Source organism: Cetorhinus maximus, chromosome 13 (assembly GCF_964194155.1).
Source record: "Cetorhinus maximus chromosome 13, sCetMax3.hap1.1, whole genome shotgun sequence".
NCBI classification, from domain to species: Eukaryota; Metazoa; Chordata; class Chondrichthyes; order Lamniformes; family Cetorhinidae; genus Cetorhinus; species Cetorhinus maximus.
Window position 1 is genome coordinate 5396973 of NC_135891.1, and position 21425 is coordinate 5418397.

At 43.7% G+C, this 21425-nt stretch overlaps 1 protein-coding gene across 1 annotated transcript in view; it reads right to left on the reverse strand.

Moving 5' to 3' along the window:
- Window positions 1–5308: 5308 nt before the first annotated feature.
- The window catches only part of LOC144688377 (syntenin-1-like), a 43103-nt gene continuing 26986 nt past the window's right edge, over window positions 5309–21425 (reverse strand). Inside the window, exons 7-9 of the mRNA XM_078554849.1 lie at window positions 19729–19900; window positions 9033–9124; window positions 5309–7301 (exon numbers count right to left, since the gene is read on the reverse strand). Coding sequence (XP_078410975.1) covers window positions 7250–7301; window positions 9033–9124; window positions 19729–19900 — 316 coding nt within the window. The 3' untranslated portion in view covers window positions 5309–7249. The remainder of the gene's footprint in view (window positions 7302–9032; window positions 9125–19728; window positions 19901–21425) is intronic.

Genomic DNA, 21425 nt, shown 5'->3' on the forward strand with positions numbered 1-21425 from the left:
GATAATGAAAGGACTTTAATCTGTTCTGTTGATCTCTTGTATCACTGACGTTGTCGCAATCAGGGTGAACTATACTTGAAATAAAACACTTGAAAATTCTGGGCACCTTGTGTAATCTCTGGAGCAAAATAGTCAGGGAACCCAAAATATTGATTAAAAAATGCTAGCATTGCACAACATGCCCTTTAGTATGTGAGAAGGGAGATTAACCAACGGTTCTCCCGCTGTTTACCTTTGATGAGTTTACCCACAAACACCTTCAGCATACAGGCCAGGCATGTTATCTCCACTGGGAGTTGGCCTGAAAAAAAAGATTTGCAGTTTGAAGTACTTTTTGAAGTGTAATCACCATTACATAAAGCAAGCTCCCACCAATGCATTGTGATAATAACCAGATTAACTGTACTAGTGATGTTGGTTGAGCAATAACTAATGGCCAGGTCACCAGGAAGAACTCCCCTGCTCTTTGAACAGCATTGTGGTATCTTTTTATTCACCCGATGTTCTCGGTTTAACACTTCTTCTGGAAGACAGCACCTCAGATAGTGCAGCACTCCCTCAGTACTGTACTGGGAGTGTCAGCCTGGATTTTGTGTTGAAGCCTAGACAAGTGTAATTATTGTGCTGCTTTACTGTTTAATTGCTTATTTCTGCTGGTATCAAAGCAATTGGAAAAAGCTCTAGTGCCTGTATCCAAGATCTAGTCGAGGTCTTTGCCCCCTCAGTCTGTTTGCTAGTAAGACACGGGGCAGAATTTTATGTCCCGTGGGCGGGTGTGTGCCCAACCCAATCAGGTGTAAAATCGCACGAGATGACGTCTTCGTGTACTCGTGTGATATTTCGCTTGGCAGGTGCAGGTGAAAGTCAGAAGCACACCCACCAACAACTAAGTGGGTAATTAAGCCCACAGGGCAACTGTCTCCAATTTTTCATGGCCCGTCCAACCTTACGGTTGGCGGATGGGCAAATCGGTCAGGCGGCCGTTACATTTTCATCATACCTCATCCAAGGCGGGATGAAATTTCTGTTATGAACTAAAATAAAAAGAAATATCTGGGGACAGCATTTTTGAGGTATGCTTTCAGGTGCTTGACTGTGATGCGTGGATTTTATTTGCAGCTTTTTCCACCTTCATTCCATTATTTGCAGGTCTGCAGCTCCCTGAGGCAGCTGTCTGCCTTCAGGAAGCTCTCTCGCAGTGCTCACCGCACCCGCGGTGATATCATCTCCCGCCCCCACCCCAGCAGCACTGAGCTTTTCAGCATACATTTCACACTGGCTGGCCATTAATGTGTCTGTATCTATTTGTTCGTATGTTTGTGCACATGTGCAGTTCTATATACATGTGTGTGTGACTGGATCTCTTGCCTTATGGCTGTGTGTGCACTCATGCGTCTGTGTACATGTGTGCATACCTGTGCATGAAAGGTCATCAACCTGCAATGTTAACTCTGTTTCTCTCCACAGACGCTGCCTGATCTGCTGAGTATTTCCAACATTTTTGCTTTTATTTCACGTGTGTGAGACTTGGCCGGAGATTCGGCGGCCCAACCAAAAATCCAAGGACTTTCGACGGTACTGAGTGATCCCGCTGGGTCTCTTGCCTTGAGGCTGTAGTCCATGATTCGGCCACTAATATATCTGGAAATGTAAAATACTTGAGTAGACCAACACTGGAATAAGGCTGGTTTAGATAGCCCTGGCATTTGATGCCTCTTTGACTCACAACGGCAATTATGAAAATTACTTAAAAAAGAGACATGTCAAAGCTTTTCATCTTGCACTCATCAGGACACTTTGTAAGAATACCAATACAAGGGGAAAACAACAATTTATACTGTATGTGAAGAGAGTGCTGATTGGTTGGCAAGTGGACTCTGATTTTTTAAAAATTCATTCAAGGAATGTGGGCTTCACTGGCCGGGCCAGCATTTATTGCCCATACCTAATTGCCCTTGAGAAGGTGGTGGTGAGCTGCCTCCTTGAACCGCTGCAGTCCCTGTGGTGTAGGTATACCCATAGTGCTGTTAGGGAGGCAGTTCCAGGATTTTGACCCAGCGACAGTGAAGGGTCCCAATGCATATATTGACCAGTGAAGGTAGGCTTGCGGTAGACCTTCACTGGTCAATATATTCATTGGGATTCTTACAGTTCCACATGCTATAAGATTGGTCTTATCGGCAACCTTGTAAATAGGGTCTGAGCCATTTGCTCACCATGCATGCTTGATGCTGAAATTGGGCGCATTAAAGGCAAGGTAATGGCTACTCTGATCAGATCATTTCGCGCTGTATATCACGCAAACTCATGAACGGGCCTAAGGCCTTCACTTTCAGCCTTGAAACGTGCCCAGTCTACCTCAGATTACCCCGGAAGGGTAAGGTATCTTAAAAATTTGAGCAACAGGCGAAGCTAGCTGTTTCACGCTGCTACTGTGCAGTAGCAACACGAGTGGTATTCGCCACTAATAGAATGCGGCCGCCAAGCCAAAAAGATGTTCTGCCTACCTCACAGATGAGTAATGTGGTAAATGAATTTCAGTGCCAGTGTGATGCTAGGTATGTAGGCTGTATGTCCCAAAGACTGGTTGATGGTATCAAACAACATGTCCCAGCTGCTGTTTGCAATGGGCAAGGTGCAGACCGTACCCAACCAGCCCATGCTTACAAAACTCAAAACAAAGTGTTGTAATAACCATAGCAGATGTTAATTGCTGAGCAAATCAAATCCCAGAGGGAAAATTGGCTTTAAATATCTTTATTTTTGTATCCTGAAAACGAGAGCATACTGATCTCAGCAGGGAGAAGTGCAGTAACATGTTTGGGATTTTAAAAATTATAAGTAAAAGTTTTATTAACAAGAAGAAAAGAAAACTTATCCACACAAGATTATAGTTACATGGTTAAAATTAGCCTTATGAAACATGCCCCCAAAAAACTCCCTTCTTGGTCTGATCCACAAGTAAACACCTTGCAGGCAACACTCCCTTTTAGATATTTTACTATAAAAATCCAGTAATATTACCCAAGGCAAACTGCTGTTGCTTTAATAAAGGCTTACCACACGACCTTTTAAACTTTCTTCCACTCTGCTGTGAAAATCCAAGTCTTCAGAACAACACTGTTTTTTGCAGCCCAAGCTTTTTCTGGCTTGACTGGATGGCTGATTCAAACTGCAACTTCTCCCAGCCTGGAGCTGTTTCCAGAAGATCTTCCCCACACAGCCAACAGCCAACCCCTAAGCTCTCCCCAGAAACTCTAAAATGCTCTTTCCCCCCTTTCATCTCAGGTTCCATTGTTATCACACCTCTTTGAAACTCAAATCCTTCCAAATATAAAATCTTTCATGTTTCTATTTTGTCGCTCCTTTCAGGTCAATAAACGTAAAATACCCTCCTGTTTTTTTTCCTTCATTAATGGGATGTGGGCTTCGCTGGCAGGGCCATCCCTAGTTGCCCTTGAGAAGGTGGTGGTGAGCTGCCTTCTTGAACTGCTACAGTCCATGTGGTGTAGGTACACCCACAGTGCTGTTAGGGAGGGAGTTCCAGGATTTTGACCCAGCGACAGTGAAGGAATGGCGATATATTTCCAAGTCAGGATGGTGAGTGACTTGGAGGGGAACTTCCAGGTGGTGGTGTTCCCATATATCTGCTGCCCTTATCCTTCTAGGTGGTAGAGGTCATGGGTTTGGAAGGTGCTGTTGAAGGAGGCTTGCTGAATTCCTGCAGTGCATCTTGTAGCTGGTACACACTGCTGCTACTGTGCATTGGTGGTGGAGGGAGTGAATCTTTGTGGATGGGGTGCCAATCAAAAGGGCTGCTTTGTCTGGGACAGTGTCAAGCTTCTTGAGTGTTGTTGGAGCTGTACTCATCCAGGCTTTGGGGAGTAGTACCTCAGACTCCTGATTTGTGCCTTGTAGATGGTGGACAGGCTTTGGGGAGTCGGGAAGTGTCGCACGATTCCTAGCCTCTGACCTTTTTTAGCCACTATGGCTAGTCCAGTTCAGTTTCTGGTCAATGGTAACCCCCAGGACGTTGATAGCAGAGGATTCAGTGATGGTAATGCCATTGAACATCAAGGGTCGATGGTTGGATTCTCTCTTGTTGGAGATGGTCATTGCCTGACACTTGTGTGGCGCGAATGTTACTTGCCACTTGTCAGCCCAAGCCTGGATATTGTCAGTGAGCAGGTTATTGCTAAGCAAGTGCTACTTGATAACACTGTTGATGACCTCTTCCATTACTTTACTGATCGAGAGTAGATTGATGGGCAGTAATTGGCCGCGTTGGATTTGTCCTGCTTTTTGTTTACAGGACATAGCTGGGCAATTTTCCACACAGCCGGTTAGATGCCAGTGTTGTAGCTTGGCTAGGAGTGGGGCAAGTTCTGGAGCACAAATCTTTAGTGCTATTGCTGGAATATTGTCAGGGCCCATAGCCTTTGCAGTATCCAGTGCCTTCAGCTGTTTTTTGATATCCCGTGGAGTGAATCGAATTGGCTGAAGACTGACAACTGTGATATTGGGGAACTCTAGAGGAGGCCAAGATGGATCATCCACTCGGCATTTTTGACTGAAGATTGTAGCAAGTGCTTCAGCCTTATCTTTTGCACTGATGTGCTGGGCTCCTCCATCATTGAGGATGGGGATATTTGTGGAGCCTCCTCCTCCAGTGAGTTGTTTAATTGTCCACCACCATTCATGACTGGATGACCTCCTCACTCTGCACACTCCAGGGAGATACAAGGGAGAACACAGAAAAACACTGTCTCAGTGCCAGAATCCCGACCAGTGAATTTCATAAAATATGGCCCTCACTCCCTCAGCTTCATAATTTGGTCCCAGTTGGTAGTTGGGTGGGTGGGGAAAGGGGGGTTTGAAGCAGACCCATCTTTCCTCACCTCTCCTGAATTATTGTATGTGTTTGGGCCCCAGGGGGCTGGCGGGCAGGCAATGCTTTCCACTTACCTTCTAAATTGGGTCTTATTCCAATTCGCCTCTTGTACAAGTCTCCACTTCCTTCGCCCCATCATTGGTGACTGTGCTTTCAGCCACCTAGACCCCAAACGCTGGAATTCCTACCCTAAACCTCTCTATCCTCTTAAAACCTACCTCTTTGATCAAACATTTGATAAGCTGCCCCACTATCTCCTTATGTGACTGTCAAATTTTGTTTGAAAACTTCCTGTGATGTTGCCGTGGGATGGTTCACACTAAAAGTGCCTGTTGTTATCCTCAGTTGACCCCGGGCTACATCAACACACGGTGTCTTTCTGGGCTACACTGAAAGAAAAACACAAGCTCCTGAGGGTTTGTACAATGTGAAGTGATTTTAATGATTAAATGATTTTATCAGATACATTTGAAGATCACAATTGGAATTGGCTAGAAGATTATTTCACTACAAATGCTGGTGGGGTCACAAACCCTTTGCTGAGATCTTGGGGATGAAATTGGTTCAGGGTGGGAGAGAATTGCTAACAATGGAAAAGCAAATTGGATAGGGTGCAAATGGGTAGTCATTTTGCTGTTGTCCTTGTTGCATTACTTCCTAAGATTAATTCAACCCCCACTTGCATCTGTAGAAAGGTGAGTTTAGAACTCAATGCCAGTGAACCCTGAGTATTAAATATTATGAAACACACAAACCTGGGTCTTAACTCACTCGACACTCTGGTCTGTACTTGATGCACCTGTGTCTCGACTTAGCCCGCGCGCGCGCGCACACACACACTAAAAACAATTAAAATCGGCACAGCTCTCTTGCGTTGTAAAAATTGCAGGTAATGCTCTCTTGTTGCAGGACTTGGTGCTAACTGAGGATACTATTTAAACAGTACAAAAGCTAGGTGCTGTTTGAGGGGGACGAGGGGGGACAATGATGGGATTTTACCGACTGTGAGCTTTGAAGAGCACTTAAAATTGCCAGAGAAACCTCCGAGCAAATTAAACCCATACACAGTCACAAAGATTCTCCAAATGGGCAATCCTAGTAGGGAGTAGTGGTCACAGGAGCGCACATCCTCTTACATTTCCATCTGTCCAAATTTATGGCACCAAGGGAGTTTCACCTCTAACCAAACAGTCCCTGCCTGGATCTGCTGAATGTTGACACTGAACGGTGGTGGGGGTGAGGAGAGGTGGGGGTTAATGTTAAGTTATCTCCCTGTGCAGGAATCCCACAGGATCAGGTGAAACTCTGGTTTTACACAGCCCACCCACTGTTACTCTCCATCGGACAGGGCATAAAATGGGGAATGTGTTCAGTTCCCTAGCACTGACTGTCTTCACCAGGTTAAAACATAAAAGCTGACCAACATTAGCAGAAACAATAGTCCCGAAATGTTTCCACACCTCTTTCTCCTCTAATTTTGTTCTGTAACTGATTGCGATTTTTCTATTTCACTCTGGGTGTGTTCATTCCCCACAATGGCTGCCTGTTCAGGAATTGCTGGAAGTGTTTGAAGTGGGCCCCAGTTTGTAAATTTCAATTTTTTTCTCCCATTGGCCAATTGCAGAACTCCAGCAATGAGCTTGACTAATGGCTGAGTTCTGGCTGGTGTGAACTGACCGATAGTCGGGCACCAGCCAGTGTGACCCTGATCAATAGCTGGGCTTCAGCCACTCTGACTCTGACCGACAGCTGGGCTCCAGCCGGTATGACCCTGACCCAGTAGCTGGGCTTCAGCCAAGGAACTTGGCCAATAGCTGGGCTTCCGCTTAAGTGACTCTGACCAGTAGCTGGCCTCTGGCCAGTGTGACTCTGATCAATAGCTGGGATTCCCAGTGAGTGCATCACTGTGTGTTCTGATTGGCCGAGGTCATTGGTTTACAATATACCATAATCCATTTTTGTTACCTGGAATTCCAAAAATTCTTTACAATCTTTAATGAATTTCAATCTATGAGTTTATTTGCAAACCAGTGCCCATGACATTGATATTTCCTGGAAGTTTGAAGGATGCATCTACAATTATGTCAACCTGTAGCACATTCATTAAGAGTTCAACCCCAAGAATATTTAAAAATAGATAGGACACAAGAGGGACTAGCGATAAGGAATAATACAATAAACAAAGAGGAAAGCATGGATTAACATAAACCCCATCAGGAATTGACACATCTCAATATACACATCAGAACAGGACAGAAGTGAAATCCAACTGCTTAATTTAGGCGAGATCACAGACTGGACAGTTCCACATTAGATCACGGCTGTGAATGGCTTGGCATTAATCCTGCAGGATGTGTCTTACACCTCAGGGGTGGAGTGATCCATCAGGGACACAAGGCCTGAGGACATCCTGTGGGAAGAACAAATATGGGATCAGACCTGGGCAACATCTACAAATAACAACTTGCATTTATATAGCGCCTTTAAGATAGTAAAATATTCCAAGGCACTTCACAGGACTAAATAAGACAAAAATTGACACCAAGTCACAAAAGGAGATACTAAGACAGGTGACCAAAAGCATTGCCAACGTTAGGTTTTATCAGCATCATAAAGGAAGAGAGAGAGGAACCAAAGGGAGCATTGGTCCTTCAGAGAAGGAGCCTGAGGAATTAGCAGAAGCATTGAACAGATATTTTATGTCTGACTTCACTGTAGAAGGAGGGAAGAACTGAAAACAAATTAAAATTACCAAGGAAAGGGTACTGAGAAAATTATTAGATCTAGAGGCTAACAAGTCCTTAGGACCCAATGGAGTTTATCCTAGGGCCTTAAAGAAAAATGACTGTGGAGATAGTAAATGCATTGGTTGTAATTTTCCAAAATTCTCTAAATTCTGGAAATGTCCCATCAGATTGGAAAATATCGAATATAATTCCTCTATTCAAGAAAGGGGGAAGTCAGAAGACAGGAAACTACAGGCCAGTTAGTGTAACAACTGTCATAGGAAAAATCCTAAAATCCATTATTAAGAAGGTTAGAGCAGGGCACTTAGGCAAAGTGAAAGAAAAATCATGTTTGACTATTATGAGTTCTTTGAGGGAGTAACAAGTAACATGGATAAAGGGGAACCTGCAGATGTGGTGTTCTTGGATTTTCAAAAGGTGTTTGATAAGGTGCCACATCAAAGGTTACTACACAAAATAAGAGTAGGGAGTAACATATGAATAGAGGATGGGATAGCTAACAGGAGGTGGAAAGTTGGGATAAATGGGTCATTTTTGGGTTGACAAGCTGTTCCTAGTGAAGTGCCACAGGGATCAGTGCTGGGGCCTCAACTGCTTACACTCTATATCAATGACTTGGATGAAGGAACCAAATGTATCGCCCAGTTTGGTAGGAAGAATAGAAAATCAGCATATTATGTACATAGAGAGAGATGGCAGAACTCACGGTACAGAGGGATCTAAGTGTCCTGGTACATGAATCACAATAACATTAGTATGCAAGTGCAGCAAGTGATTAGGAAGGCAAATGGAATGCTGTTATTTAGTATAAGGGGAATGGAATATAAAAGTGAGATGATTTGCTACAGTTGTACAGAGCATTGGTGAGACTTCATCTGGAGTTACTCTGTGCAGTTTTGGTCTCCTATTTTAAGAAAGGATATAATTGCATTAGGAGCAGTTCAGAGAAGGTTCACTCAACTGATGCCTGCTCCTAATTCATATGTTCGTACGTTCATATGTCACAGGTTTACGGAAGGAATTCCAGAGCTTAGGGCCCAGGCAGCTGAAGACACAGCCACCAATGGTGGGTGCAGGAAGCAGAGGATTCATATGAGGCCAGAATTGGAGGACTTGGAGATATTGAAGCATTGTAGGATGTTTAAAGAGATAGGGAAAGGTGAGGTCATGGAGGTATTTGAGCACCCAGGACAAGAAGTTTTACCATTTGAGGACTGGGTGGACCAGGACCCAATGTAGATCAGTGAACATAGGGGATGATCAGTGGTGATCTTCATCATGCTATCCACACTGCTGCTGCTCTGCAAAGCTTTCTGGCTTAGAGGTGAGAGTACTACCATTGAGTCACACTAACACTCAACCACTTTTGCACCAGATGCATATTGTTTACTTACCTCTTCACCATGTGTGCATAGATAAATCTCGGCATAATGGTCATGGTAATTGTGGTCCCAGAAGTAGCCAAGATGTCAGCGACCTGCGAGTCCTGTAAAATAAGGAGGAACTGTAAACATATCAAGGCTATAAGTATAACATATATTCAAGGTACACCTTCCCCTAAATTGCAGTTACTAAACGGATACAGAAGAGAACAATTAGAATGATTGTGGGATGGAAGGATCCAATTATGAGGAGCAATTATAAAAATTGGGGATCTTCTCACTGGAAGAGAAGGTTGAGAGGTGATATGATTGCTGTATAATTGCAGTGATGAGCTATCAGACCTGGTCCAGAATGAGAGAACCAGAAGACACAGCCAGCATTTGAAGGGGACGAGTTCAAAACAGCTGTGAAAACAACATGGGAGGAATTTTACGGGCCCTTCCGCTGGCGAGATCTTCCATTCCTGCCAAAGTTCATGGAGTTTTGAATGGCTCACTGCATTTTATGGCACTGCCCCCGCTGTGACGGGGCTGTAAAATTCCACCCTATGTCAGTGAGGAGTGATTAATCTATGGGACAAGCTCCTGAGGGAGACAGTGCATACAGTATTAACTCATTAAAATTCAAATTAGACAGATTTCTTTCAGAAAATAACAGAGTAATTTGTCATGCGTTAAGTGTGGTGTGCTTGGGAGGGGCAAGTTACTACTTTAACCTATGGGCCTAGAAATGAGTTGACCAGTCGCCACCTGAACCAGGAGGCCCCGGGATTGATAAAAATTGATTCTTGGGCTGCATTAGCATATTTGACATTGGATTCGCCCCCATAGGCAGCTCAATGTTGAGCTTCCTGCCCCACTGGTAGTGGTCCACATGCAAGTCCCTGGGCACACAAGGAAGATTAGGGTGGGATCGGGAAAGGATGGGTGGGTCCGGGTTGTTACTCCTGTGGAGTCTGGGCAGATCTCTTGTTCCTCCTCGCTCCGTGGGATGGGTTACGATTTTTATGCAGAATAATCAGTCAGAGTTCCTGATCCTGTAGTTTCTGCTGAAAAAATCATGGGCGTTTAGAAGTTAACTAAGGACTAGATGGAGTTTGGAATCTGTCATGGTCAAATACCTCAACAATACTAATTTTCCAGGTTTACGCATGATTAGAATTGTGTGTATTGGAATCATAAAGCACACAAGAGGCCATTCAGCCCATTGTGTCTGTTAGAGTCATATCTAGCACAAAGGAAGATGGTTGATGTTGTTGGAGATCAATCTTCTCACTCCCAGGAACTCATTGTATGAGTTCCTCAGGGTAGTGCCCTAGGCCCCAGCAACTGCTTCATCAATGACCTTCCCTCCATCATAAGGTCAGAAGTGGGGATTTTCGCTGATAATTCCACAATGTTGAGCACCATTCGCAACTCAGATACTGAAACAGTTCATGTCCAAATTCAGCAACACCTGGACAATATTCAGACTTGGGCTCATAAGTGGCAAATAGCATTTGCTCTACACAAGTGCCAGGCAATGCCAGCCCTTTGATAATCAATGGCAGTACCATCGTTGAATCCCCCTGGGAGCAATTATTGGCCTGAAACTGAACTGAGCTAGCCATATAAATACTGTGGCTACAAGAGCAGGTCAGAGGCTGGGAATTCTGTGGCGAGTAACTCATCTCCTGTCTCCCCAAAGCCTGCCCACCATCTACAAAGCACAAGTCAGGAATGTGACGGAATACTCTCCACTTGCCTGGATGAGTGCAGCTCCAACAACACTCAAGAAGCTCGACACCAGCCAGGACAAAGTAGCCCGCTTGAATGGCACTCCGTCCATCACCTTACACATCCACTCCTTCCACTACCATGCACAGTGACAGCAGTGTGCACCATTTACAAGATGCAGTACAGCAACTCACGAAGGCTCCTTCAACAGCACCTTCCAACCCTGCAACCTCTATCACCCAGAAGGACAAGGGCAACAGATGTATGGGAATACCACCTGCAAGTTCCCCTCCAAGACCCAAATCATACCAACTTGGAAATATTTCGCTATTCCTTCACTGTTGCTGGGTCAACATCCTGCAGCTCCCTTCCTCACAGCACTGTGAGTGTTCCTACATCACCTGGACTGCAACAGTTCAAAGCAGCAGCTCACCACCAATTTTCCAAGGGAAGTTAGGGATGGGCAATAAATGCTGACCCAGCTGGAGATGCCCACATTCCACAAATGAATAATAAAAAAGACTTCAAGTACATGTCTGATTGCCTTTTGAAAGTTCCTATAGAATATGATTCCACCACCCTTTAGTAGTGCTTTCCAGATCTTAGAACCCACTTGTGTGAAGAAATTTCTCATTTTCCCTCTACTACTTCTAGCAATTATTTTAAATCAATGAGCTCTGGTTACTGACCCACTTGCCAGAAGAAACAGTTTCTCCCTACTTGCTTTATCAAAATACCTCATTATATTGAATTCCTTTATTAGTTCCTCCAAATAACTTTCACTGCTCTAAGGAGAACAATCCCAACTTCTCCACATAACTCCCTCATCCCCATTATCAGCCTGGTAAACCTCCTCTGTACCCTCTCCAGGGTCTTGACATTAGAGTTGCCAACTGTGCTTAAATGTATTCCTGGAGGTTTAATCATGCTCCAGCCATTAGTCAGCCAACACATCCATCCCTTTGACAGACTGCCTTCCTACGCCAATTGGAAAGCAAAAAGACTTATGCCCAATTGGATGGTTGCTTGATTGTCAGCCAAATAGTCTTTTTTCCCCCCATTTACAATATTTTTATAACCGGTAAAGAGAATTGTTCAAAGAAAATGACAGAAAAACATCTTTTTCCCCCCATGTCCCAATGATTTTTCTCCAGAGTTGCACAGAGCAGTGTCCTGGAGATTGATTTTCAATTCCTGGAGACTCCAGGCCAATCCTACTTGACATCCTTCCTGAAGTTTGGAGCCCAGAATTGTGCACAATACTCCAGTTGAGGTCTAACCAGAAATTTTAAGAGTTTAGAATGACTCCCTTTTTTTATTCAATGCCCCTATTTACAAAGCTAAGTGTCCATACACTGGGACGCAGGTTCGAATCCCAAGGCAGATGGTGGAATTTGAGATCAATTAAAAAAAAATCTGGAATTAAAAGTCCGATGATGACCATGAAACCATTGTAGATTGTCATAAAAACCCATCTGGTTCACTAATGTCCTTTAGGGAAGGAAATTTGCCATCCTTATCTGGTCTGGCCTACATGTGACTCCAGACCCAGAGCAATGTGGTTGACTCTTAAATGCCCTTGGAACAACGGCAATTAGGGATGGGCAATAAATGCTGGCCTAGCCAGCGACGCCCACATCCCATGAATGAATATTTAAAAAATGACCACCTGATTGACACTGGCAAAGCAGGTCAACGATTAGTTAAACAAAAACAGAAATACCTGGAAAAACTCAGCAGGTCTGACAGCATCTGCGGAGAGGGATACAGTTGACGTTTCAAATCCGTATACATCAACGGTATCCCTCTCCGCAGATGCTGTCAGACCTGCCGAGTTTTTCCAGGTATTTTTGTTTTTGTTCTAGATTTCCAGCAGCCGCAGTGTTTTGCTCTTATCTTAACGATTAGTTAAACTTTGCCATCTTAAATGCAATAAATAACTATCCCGCAGTTCCAATAATTGTTAGTCTACTCTTTCCCTTTCCAAACACTGATGGACTTTAGTTATTTATTTGGTAGATATTCAGATGCTGGACTAATAACTTTCTGCCACTAGATGTCACCTTCAGTACAATTCCTGAATTCTACAGTGATCAGCTCCTTCTACTGGAGTGTGCAGTGACTGTTTTGTAAATCATTCTGTGGACTCTGCCTGGTCATTTGATCCTTCCGGTGCCATAGAAAATGTCATTCGGAAACTGAGCAGGATATATGAGACATCGGCATAAGTTGAGTGGAAAAAAACAGTGAGACTACATGTTAAAGGATCAAGGGGGAAAAGGCAGCCATGTTGGGGCATCACAGCACCATCTGGTGACAGAAGCAGAAAGTGCGAGTACAATGACAACAACAGTGACTCACTCTGGTATCCAAGGGTGGGGACATTTAATCAGTGTGTTCCAGACGGTAATGCTGATTTCCTGTTTCTGTTGCTGCAGACAATGGCTTGGCCAGGGAAAACTGCAGTCATTACAGACTGTGTAAACTGCAGTCATTATAGGAAAAAATCATAATGCTGTAAATGTTGGAAATCTGAACTAAAAACAGAAAATTCTGGAAGCAAATTACACAAACTCCGTGTAAATTGATTTTAATTTAGTTTCTGTGTGACATGATGTCATTACACATTACATAATTAATTCTATTTAAATTGTAATTACTATAGATATTGGTGTTCTGTGCTTATTGAAATTATTATAGTTTCTGCATATTTCGTAGATGTCAACATATAAGTCGACCTTTGAAGCATCTTTCCATAAATGGGGGTCGACTTATACACCAAGTATAAAATGTGTCAAGTCAAACAACAACAAGGAAAAAACCAAAAGCTAAAAGCTACTGCGGATGCTGGAAATCCAAAACAAAAACAGAATTACCTGGAAAAACTCAGCAGGTCTGGCAGCATCGGCGGAGAAGAAATCAGTCAACGTTTCGAGCCTTCATGGCCCTTCGGCAGAACTGAAGCATAGTTAGAAGAAGGGAGAAATATAAATTGGTTTAAGGTGGGGGTGGGGGGGAGAGACACATTGAGGGTGTGGTGATTGTGGAGATGAGCAGATAATCAAAAGATGTCACAGACAAAAGGGTCAAAGAGGTGTCGAAGGTGGTGACATTTGTCTGAGAAAAGTGCTAATTAAGAATGGAAGACAGGATATTCAAAGTACAGCTCTAGTGGGGGTGGGGTGGAAAGACTAACAAGGTTTTAGTTTAGATTTAAAAATAATGGAAATAGGTGGGGAAAGAAGAATCTATATAAATTCTAATACTCGGACTCGTCTTCATTGGGAGGCACTGAAAAACCACACCACTTACCTGGGAAGCCGGCAAAGCCGAACTCTACTCTTTTTGGGGATACGGAATATTTTCAACATTTTATATGATAAATTGAATTTGTTCTGGTGCCTTGCAATAGACATTTGTGCCAAAAAACAAAATCACTTTCTGCCCTTCTAACTACACCCAGCAAAGGAAGAGAGAAAACTACTGCAGGTTGCATCCAATCATCTTGGAGACAGCAAACTTGAGTCCCAGGATGGGAGGGGCAAGCTGTCCCACAATCCCCTGACACCCTGGACAAGTGGACCTGGCCTGGGGAAGATGGCTCCTTGGCTTCAGCCAGGAGCCATTCGGACAGGCATCTGGTGCCAAGTTGCCCTCGCTGGAGGACCAGCTTCACGTCAGCAACTAACTGGTCTTTTCCAATTTCAGCTAGGAATCTGCTGACAGCATCCGGAAAGAATTCGAAAGAGGAGCTCCAATCTTAAAACGATTACTGGTATCTTATTTTACTAGTTACGCTTCAGTTGTACAGGGCACTGGTGAGACCACATCTGGAGCACTGTGAACAGCATTGGTCTCTGTATTTAAGGAAAGATGTAAATGCATTAGAAGCAGTTCAGAGAAGATTTACTAGATTAATACCAGGAATGGCCGGGTTGTCTTATGAGGAAAGGTTGGACAGGTTAGGCTTGTATCCACTGGAGTTTAGAAGAGTAAGAGGTGACTTGATCGGAACATTTAAGATCCTGAGGGGTCTTGACAGAGTGGATGTGGAGAGGATGTTTCCTCTTGTGAATCTAGAACTAGGGGTCACTGTTTAAAAATAAGGGGCACTCATTTAAGAGAGAGTTAAGGAGAATTTTTTTCCCTTCGAGGGTCGTGAGTCATTGGAACTCTCTTCCTCAAAAGGGGGTGGGTGCAGACTTTGAATATTTTTAAGGCAGAGCTAGATAGATTCTTGATAAACAAGGGGGTGAAAGGTTATCGGGGGTATGTTACAATCAGATCAGCCATGATCTTATTGATTGGTGGAGCAGGCTTGAGGGGCTGAGTGGCCTTCTCCTACTCCATGTTGCATGTATGTATGTTCGTATCTGAAGGTAGACAAGGCCACTTTAATTTTTTTAGCTGTTATTACTTTGTGGTTGTAGAAAATCAGCTATGTTGTGCTTCAATTAGGTGGGAATTGGGAAATGCTGCTTTCCAAACATGGTGGGCAGACTGAGAAAATTTAATAGCAGAACAGGGGGTGGGGTCAACTCATACACTGAGTACAGACAAGAACATGATTTTTGGTGATGGGTAAATGGGGTTGTCTTATACACCATGCGGCTTATACGCCACGATTTACAGTAGTGCAATTAATTACTACAGGTTCTGGAATTATAACAATTATTGAGATTGTTACAGGTTATATTTAAACTAATGTTTGAAGTTTGCAGATGAACTGAGATCATCACATGTTCTTGATAAAGCAAGATTGTGGAGATTATTGCAAACTAGCAAAGACCTGCTAAACATTTGAGGTCAAACTAGTATCTTTATTGAAACAGTAGTCCTTTAAATACCAGACTTCTAGTTATCCTTTCACCAAAAGCTTCAACAGAATCAAAAGGTCTCATCTGGAAAAAGCTACATAGAGCTGTCCATGTCTAATAGCGGGCCTAGGAGTATAAATACAAGTGTTGTCAAGAGTCTGGGCTTGTTTTTTTATTATTCATTCATGAGATGTGGATGTTGCTGGCTGGGCCAGCATTTATTGCCCATCCCTAATTGCCCTCGAGAAGGTGGGGGTGAGCTGCCTTCTTGAACTGCTGCAGTCCATGTGGTGTAGGAACACCCACAGTGCTGTTAGATAGGGAGTTCCAGGATTTTGACCCAGCGACAGTGAAGAAGTGGCGATATATTTCTAAGTCAGGATGGTGAGTGGCTTGGAGGGGAACTTATGGGTGGTGGTGTTTCCATGCATCTGTTGCCCTTGTCCCTCTAGATGGTAGAGGTTTTGGGTTTGGGAGGTGCTGTCTAAGGAAACTTGTTGAATTGCTGCAGTGCAACTTGTAGATGGTACACGCTGCTGTCACTGTGTGTCGGTGGTGGAGGTTGTGAATGTTTGTGGATGGAGTGCCAATCAAGTGGGCTGCTTTGTCCTGGATGGTGTCAAGCTTCTTGAATGTTGTTGGAGCTGCACTCATCCAGGCAAGTCATCCATCACACTCCTGACTTGTGCCTTGCAGATGGTGGACCGTCTTTGGAGAGTCAGGAGGCTTGCTGCAGAATTCCCAGCCTCTGACCTGTTCTGGTAGCCACTGTATTTATATGGCTAGTCCAGTTCAGTTTCTGGTCAATGGTAACCCCCAGGATGTTGATGCTGGGGGATTCAGCAATGGTGATGCCATTCAATGTCATGGGGCTTTGGTTAGATTCCCTCTTGTTGGAGATGGTCATTGTCTGGCGTGAAAGTTATATGCTACTTATCAGCTCAAGCCTGAATATTGTCCAGGTTTTGCCTCATATGGACATGGACTGCTTCAGTGTCTGAGGAGTCGCGAATGGTGTTGAACATTGTGCAATCATCAGTGAACATCCTCACTCCTGACCTTATGATGGAAGGAAGGTCATTGATGAAGCAGCTGAAGATAGTTGGGCCTAGGACATTACCCTGAGGAACTCCTGCAGTGATGTTCTGGAACAGAGATGATTGACCTCCAACAACCATCTTCCTTTGTACAAGGTATGACTCCAACCAGTGGAGAGTTTTCCCCCTGATTCCCATTGACTCCAGTTTTGTTAGGGCTCCTTGATGCCATACTCGGTCAAATGCTGCCTTGATGTCAAGGGCAGTCACTCTCACTCACCTCTGGAGTCCAGCTCTTTTGTCCATGTTTGAACCAAGAGTGTAATGAGGTCAGGAGCTGAGTCACCCTGGGGAAAACCCAAACTGAGCATCAGTGAGCAGGTTATTACTCAGCAAGTGCCGCTTGATACACACCGTCGACGACATTTTCCATCATTTTGCTGATGATCGAGAGTATCTGATGGGGTGGTAATTAGCCGGGTTGGATTTGTCCTGCTTTGTGTGTACAGGACATACCTGGGAAATTTTCCACATAGCCAGGTTGATGCTAGTGTTGTAGCTGTACTGGAACTGCTTGGTGAGGGGCGCCGCTAGTTCTGGAGCACAAGTCTTCAGTACTATTGCTGGAATATTGTTAGGCCCATAGGCTTTGCAGTATCCAGTGCCTTTGGTCATTTCATAATATGACATGGAGTTAATTCAATTGGCTGAAAGACTGGCATCTGTGATGTTGGGGACCTCAGGAGGAGGCCGAGGTGGATCATTCACTTGATGCTGATGGCTGAAAATGTTTCAGCCTTAACTTTTGCACTGATGTGCTGGGCTCCCCCATCATTGAGGATGGGGATATTTGTGGAGCCTCCTCCTCCAGCGAGTTGTTTAATTGTCCAGCGCCATTCACAACTGGATGTGGCAGGATTGTCGAGCTTAGATCTGATCTGTTGGTTGTCAGATTGTTTAACTCTGTCTATTGCTTGCTGCATCAGCTGCCAGGGTAACTTTGTTATTGTGATCTTCTTACCTTCTGCAGTTTTTATTCTCCACCAAACTCTCCAACCCTGCTACCACCACCAACCATTGGCAGCCACACGTGCAGTCCTCCATACATCAGGTACCGCCCACAAAATAAACCCAACAGATAAGCCCCTTACACTGACCAATCAAAACAGTCCAGGCAGATAAAAACTTGTGTATTATTATTATTAGATAGCGAAAGGGTAGTCAAAGGAAGGGTGAGCCCTTTAAAGGACTAAATTGAAGATATTCTCGGGGAGGCAGGAGGCATGGCTGAGGTACTGAATGCAAACTGCCTTCACCAGAGGAGAGGATGATGCCAATGTAGCAGTAAAAGAATGAAACAGTAGCAATATAGGAAAGGATAAAAATATAGAGAAAAGGATGGCAGTTATTAAAGTGGAAAGGCTATCCAGTCCACATCCTAGATCACCGAGGGAAGTGTGGGTGGAAATTGCTGAGGCTCCAGCCACAAATCTTCCAATCCTCCGTGGATACGGGGGGTGGTACCAGAGGACCAGAGGATTGTAAATGTAACAACCCTGCTTAAAAAAGGGAAGAGGGATAAACACAGCAACTACTGGCTTTCAGCCAAACCTCGGTGGTAGGGAAACCTTTACAGACAATAACCCAGAACAAAATTAATTGGCATTTGGAAAATTATGGGTTAACAAATGAAAGACAACGTGGATTTGGTAAATAGCAAATAATGTTTGACTAATTTGGTGGAGTTCCTTGATGGAGTGATGTAGAGGGTTGAAGACGGTGATGTAGCTGATGGACTTTCAAAAAGTGCCACATAATAGACTTGTTAACAAAACTAAAGCCCATGGGAATAAAGAGACAGCAGCAGCATGGATACAAAACTGGCCAAGAGACAAGAAGCAGAGAGTAATGGTGAATGATTGCTGCAGATAGGATGTGGTCCACAGTGGTGTTCTCCAGGGGTCAGTTTTGGGACCACTGCTCTTTTTGATACATAATAATGAACTGGGTTTGGGTATACAGCATGTTATTTCAAAGTTTACAGATAATATGAAACTTGAAAATATAGTAAACAATGAGGAGTATTATAGCAGGCTTCAGAAGGACAAGATGAAATGGGCAGACACATAGCAGGTGAATTTTAATGCAGAGAAATGTGAAGAGATACAATTTGGTAACAGCTGGTATTTAAGAGTCTTTAACATAATAAAACTTCCCAGGGTGCTTCGTAGATGCATTATAAATCAAAATTTGGTACTGACCCACATTAGGAGATTTTACAGGGTTGTGTGGCTGGAGGAGATTACAAAGATAGGGAGGGGTGAGGCCATGGAAGAATCTGAAAATGAGGATGAGAATTTTAAAAATTGAGATATTGCTCAAGCAAGAGCCAGTGTAAGTCAGTGAGCACAGGGGCGATGGGTAAATAGGACTTGGTGCAATGGGCAGCAGAGTTTTGGATGACCTCAAGTTTATGGAGGGTTGAATGGGAGAGATCAGCCAGGAGTTCATTGGAATAATCAAGACTTGAGGCAATAAAGACATGGATAAGAGTTTTAGCAGCAGATGAGCTGAGGTGGGGGCTGAGTTGGATGATGTTATGAAGGTGAAAGTAAGGCTACCTCAGTGATGGTACAGATGAGTGTTTGGAAACTCATCTCAGGGTTACATATGACACCAAGGTTATGAACAGTCTGGTAGGGTGAATGAGGAGGGACCATAAGAACTAAGTGGTACAATTTGAAATGGGCTTTAGGAACAGAGATCTGGGGCATATGTACACAAATTCTTGGTGTGGTCTGGAGTGCACTGTCTGAAAGGCAGGACTTTAAAATGGAGACTAGATTACATCTGCACATTATTATCCCCGCCCTTCAAATCCACTTTACCAGAACACTACAGTTGGACTAGACTTCTCATGTGCAATACTGTGGGGGATTGGTTAGTAAAATGTTGTATTATTGGAATTCTTACAATTTGGGCTATATTATTGAGATTCTGGGTATATTAATTATTGCAGATTGTATGTAAACTGTATTTGTTGTAGTTTCTGGGTAAACTGTGACTACTGAGGTTATTACAGGTTGCAGGTAAACAGATATTAGTGAAATTATTCCACGTTTGTGGGCTGTCTCTCACCTTCAGCCCAATGATGTTCTGTCCATTGAGTTCACAGATATTGTGGTCAGTCAGCACCCCATTCCTGGCTGCGGAACTGTCTTTCACAATGGAGGTGATTTTTCCATGTTTATAGATGAAGCCGACATGGCCAGTGCTGTCCTTGTGCATTGTGATCGTTCTCTGGAATGGCCTTGGAAGAAAGAATAAAAGCAATCATAAAAAGAATAGAATAATCTGGATTTGCAAACAGCGTAGAAAGAATGACAATCCCACTAGATCATAGAAATTGCTAATTATAAAATGACAGTATCCAGCTAAGTCACCTTCTATTATCTTGGTACATAATGGAGTTGTTGAATAATCACAGCAATTAGTCTTGATAATTTATCTACCTCAGACCCAGACATGAGATGAGGAAAGTCCTCCTGGAGGAGAGCCTTGGGAATCGTAGGTCCAAAGTCACCTGTTTGTCCCAAGCACCTTACACTCAGAGAACATGAGGTGGGAGTGCAACTCACAAAAGACTTAGTTTCAGGTATTTTGAATTCAGTTCTATGAGGCTTAGCAACAGAAAGCAGCTATTCAGCCACTTGAGCCTGTTCCATTATACAATTAGATCATAGCTGGTCTGCACCTTAACTTCACTTACCTGTCTTTTCTCCATATCCTTAGCTAACCTTGCCTCAGAGAGGTGAAGAGCTGAAGAGATTTGGGGAGGGAATTCTGGAGCTAATGGCCTAAAACAAGCTGAAGGCATGGCCGCCTAGGGTGAGGGCAGGTTGAAGGAAGTGGGGGAATAGAGGCATAGAACTGTTGCAGCACAGGGAGTTAATGCAGCACAGAAGGAAGCCATTTGGCCCACTGAATCCATGCCAACTCCCTGTAGAGCAATCCATGCACCTGAACAGGAGGAGGGCAGAGCTCTGGGAGGGTTGTAGGGCTGGAGGAGGTTACAGAGATTGTAGGAGGGTGGGGGGGTGAGAGTGGTGATGGGAGCAAGGGCACAGAGGGATTGCTGGACTGGAGCTGCTGTAGATCAGTGAGCACAAAGGTGGTGGGTGAACTGGACTTGGTGTGAGTTAGGACACGGATAGCAGAGTTTTGGATGAGCAGCGTTGAAGATAGGGGGCTAGCCAGGAGAACATTGGAATAGTTAAATCTGGAGATAATGAAAACATGGATGAGGAGTTTCAACAGCAGATGAACTGAGGAAGGGGTGAAGACAGACGATATTACGTAGGTGGAAGCAGTCTGTTATTAATGGTGAAGGTGGTACAGGGTATGAAGCTCAGCTCAAACTCACAAAGATGCATCAGGAAAGTATCATGTACTAGGGTGTTTCAGTGATGGATCTAAAATTGTACAAATTTTATCCACAAATTTATCTAACAATGAGAAGCCTCTAAATAAAACCGAAGAAAGAAAGAAAGATTCGTAGTTCTTACAAATCATAATCATTGAATAATTGTATTTAATGGCAAAAAGCACCTCACCCCTGTCAGGAAAACAAGAAATTATAATATTTTTCTTCTGATAATAACCCTGGCATATTTTCTTATGTACTGGAAGTCAGGCTGTAATTGGATTAAGAACTAGAGTGACAGCAAGGGTCTAAAGTTAACAGTCAGAAGTTGTTTTGATGTGTTAATGAACCAAGAGGAACTTCAATCAGAGTTTCACAAAAAGCAATAACAGGAGTGTTTTTGAATTGAGTT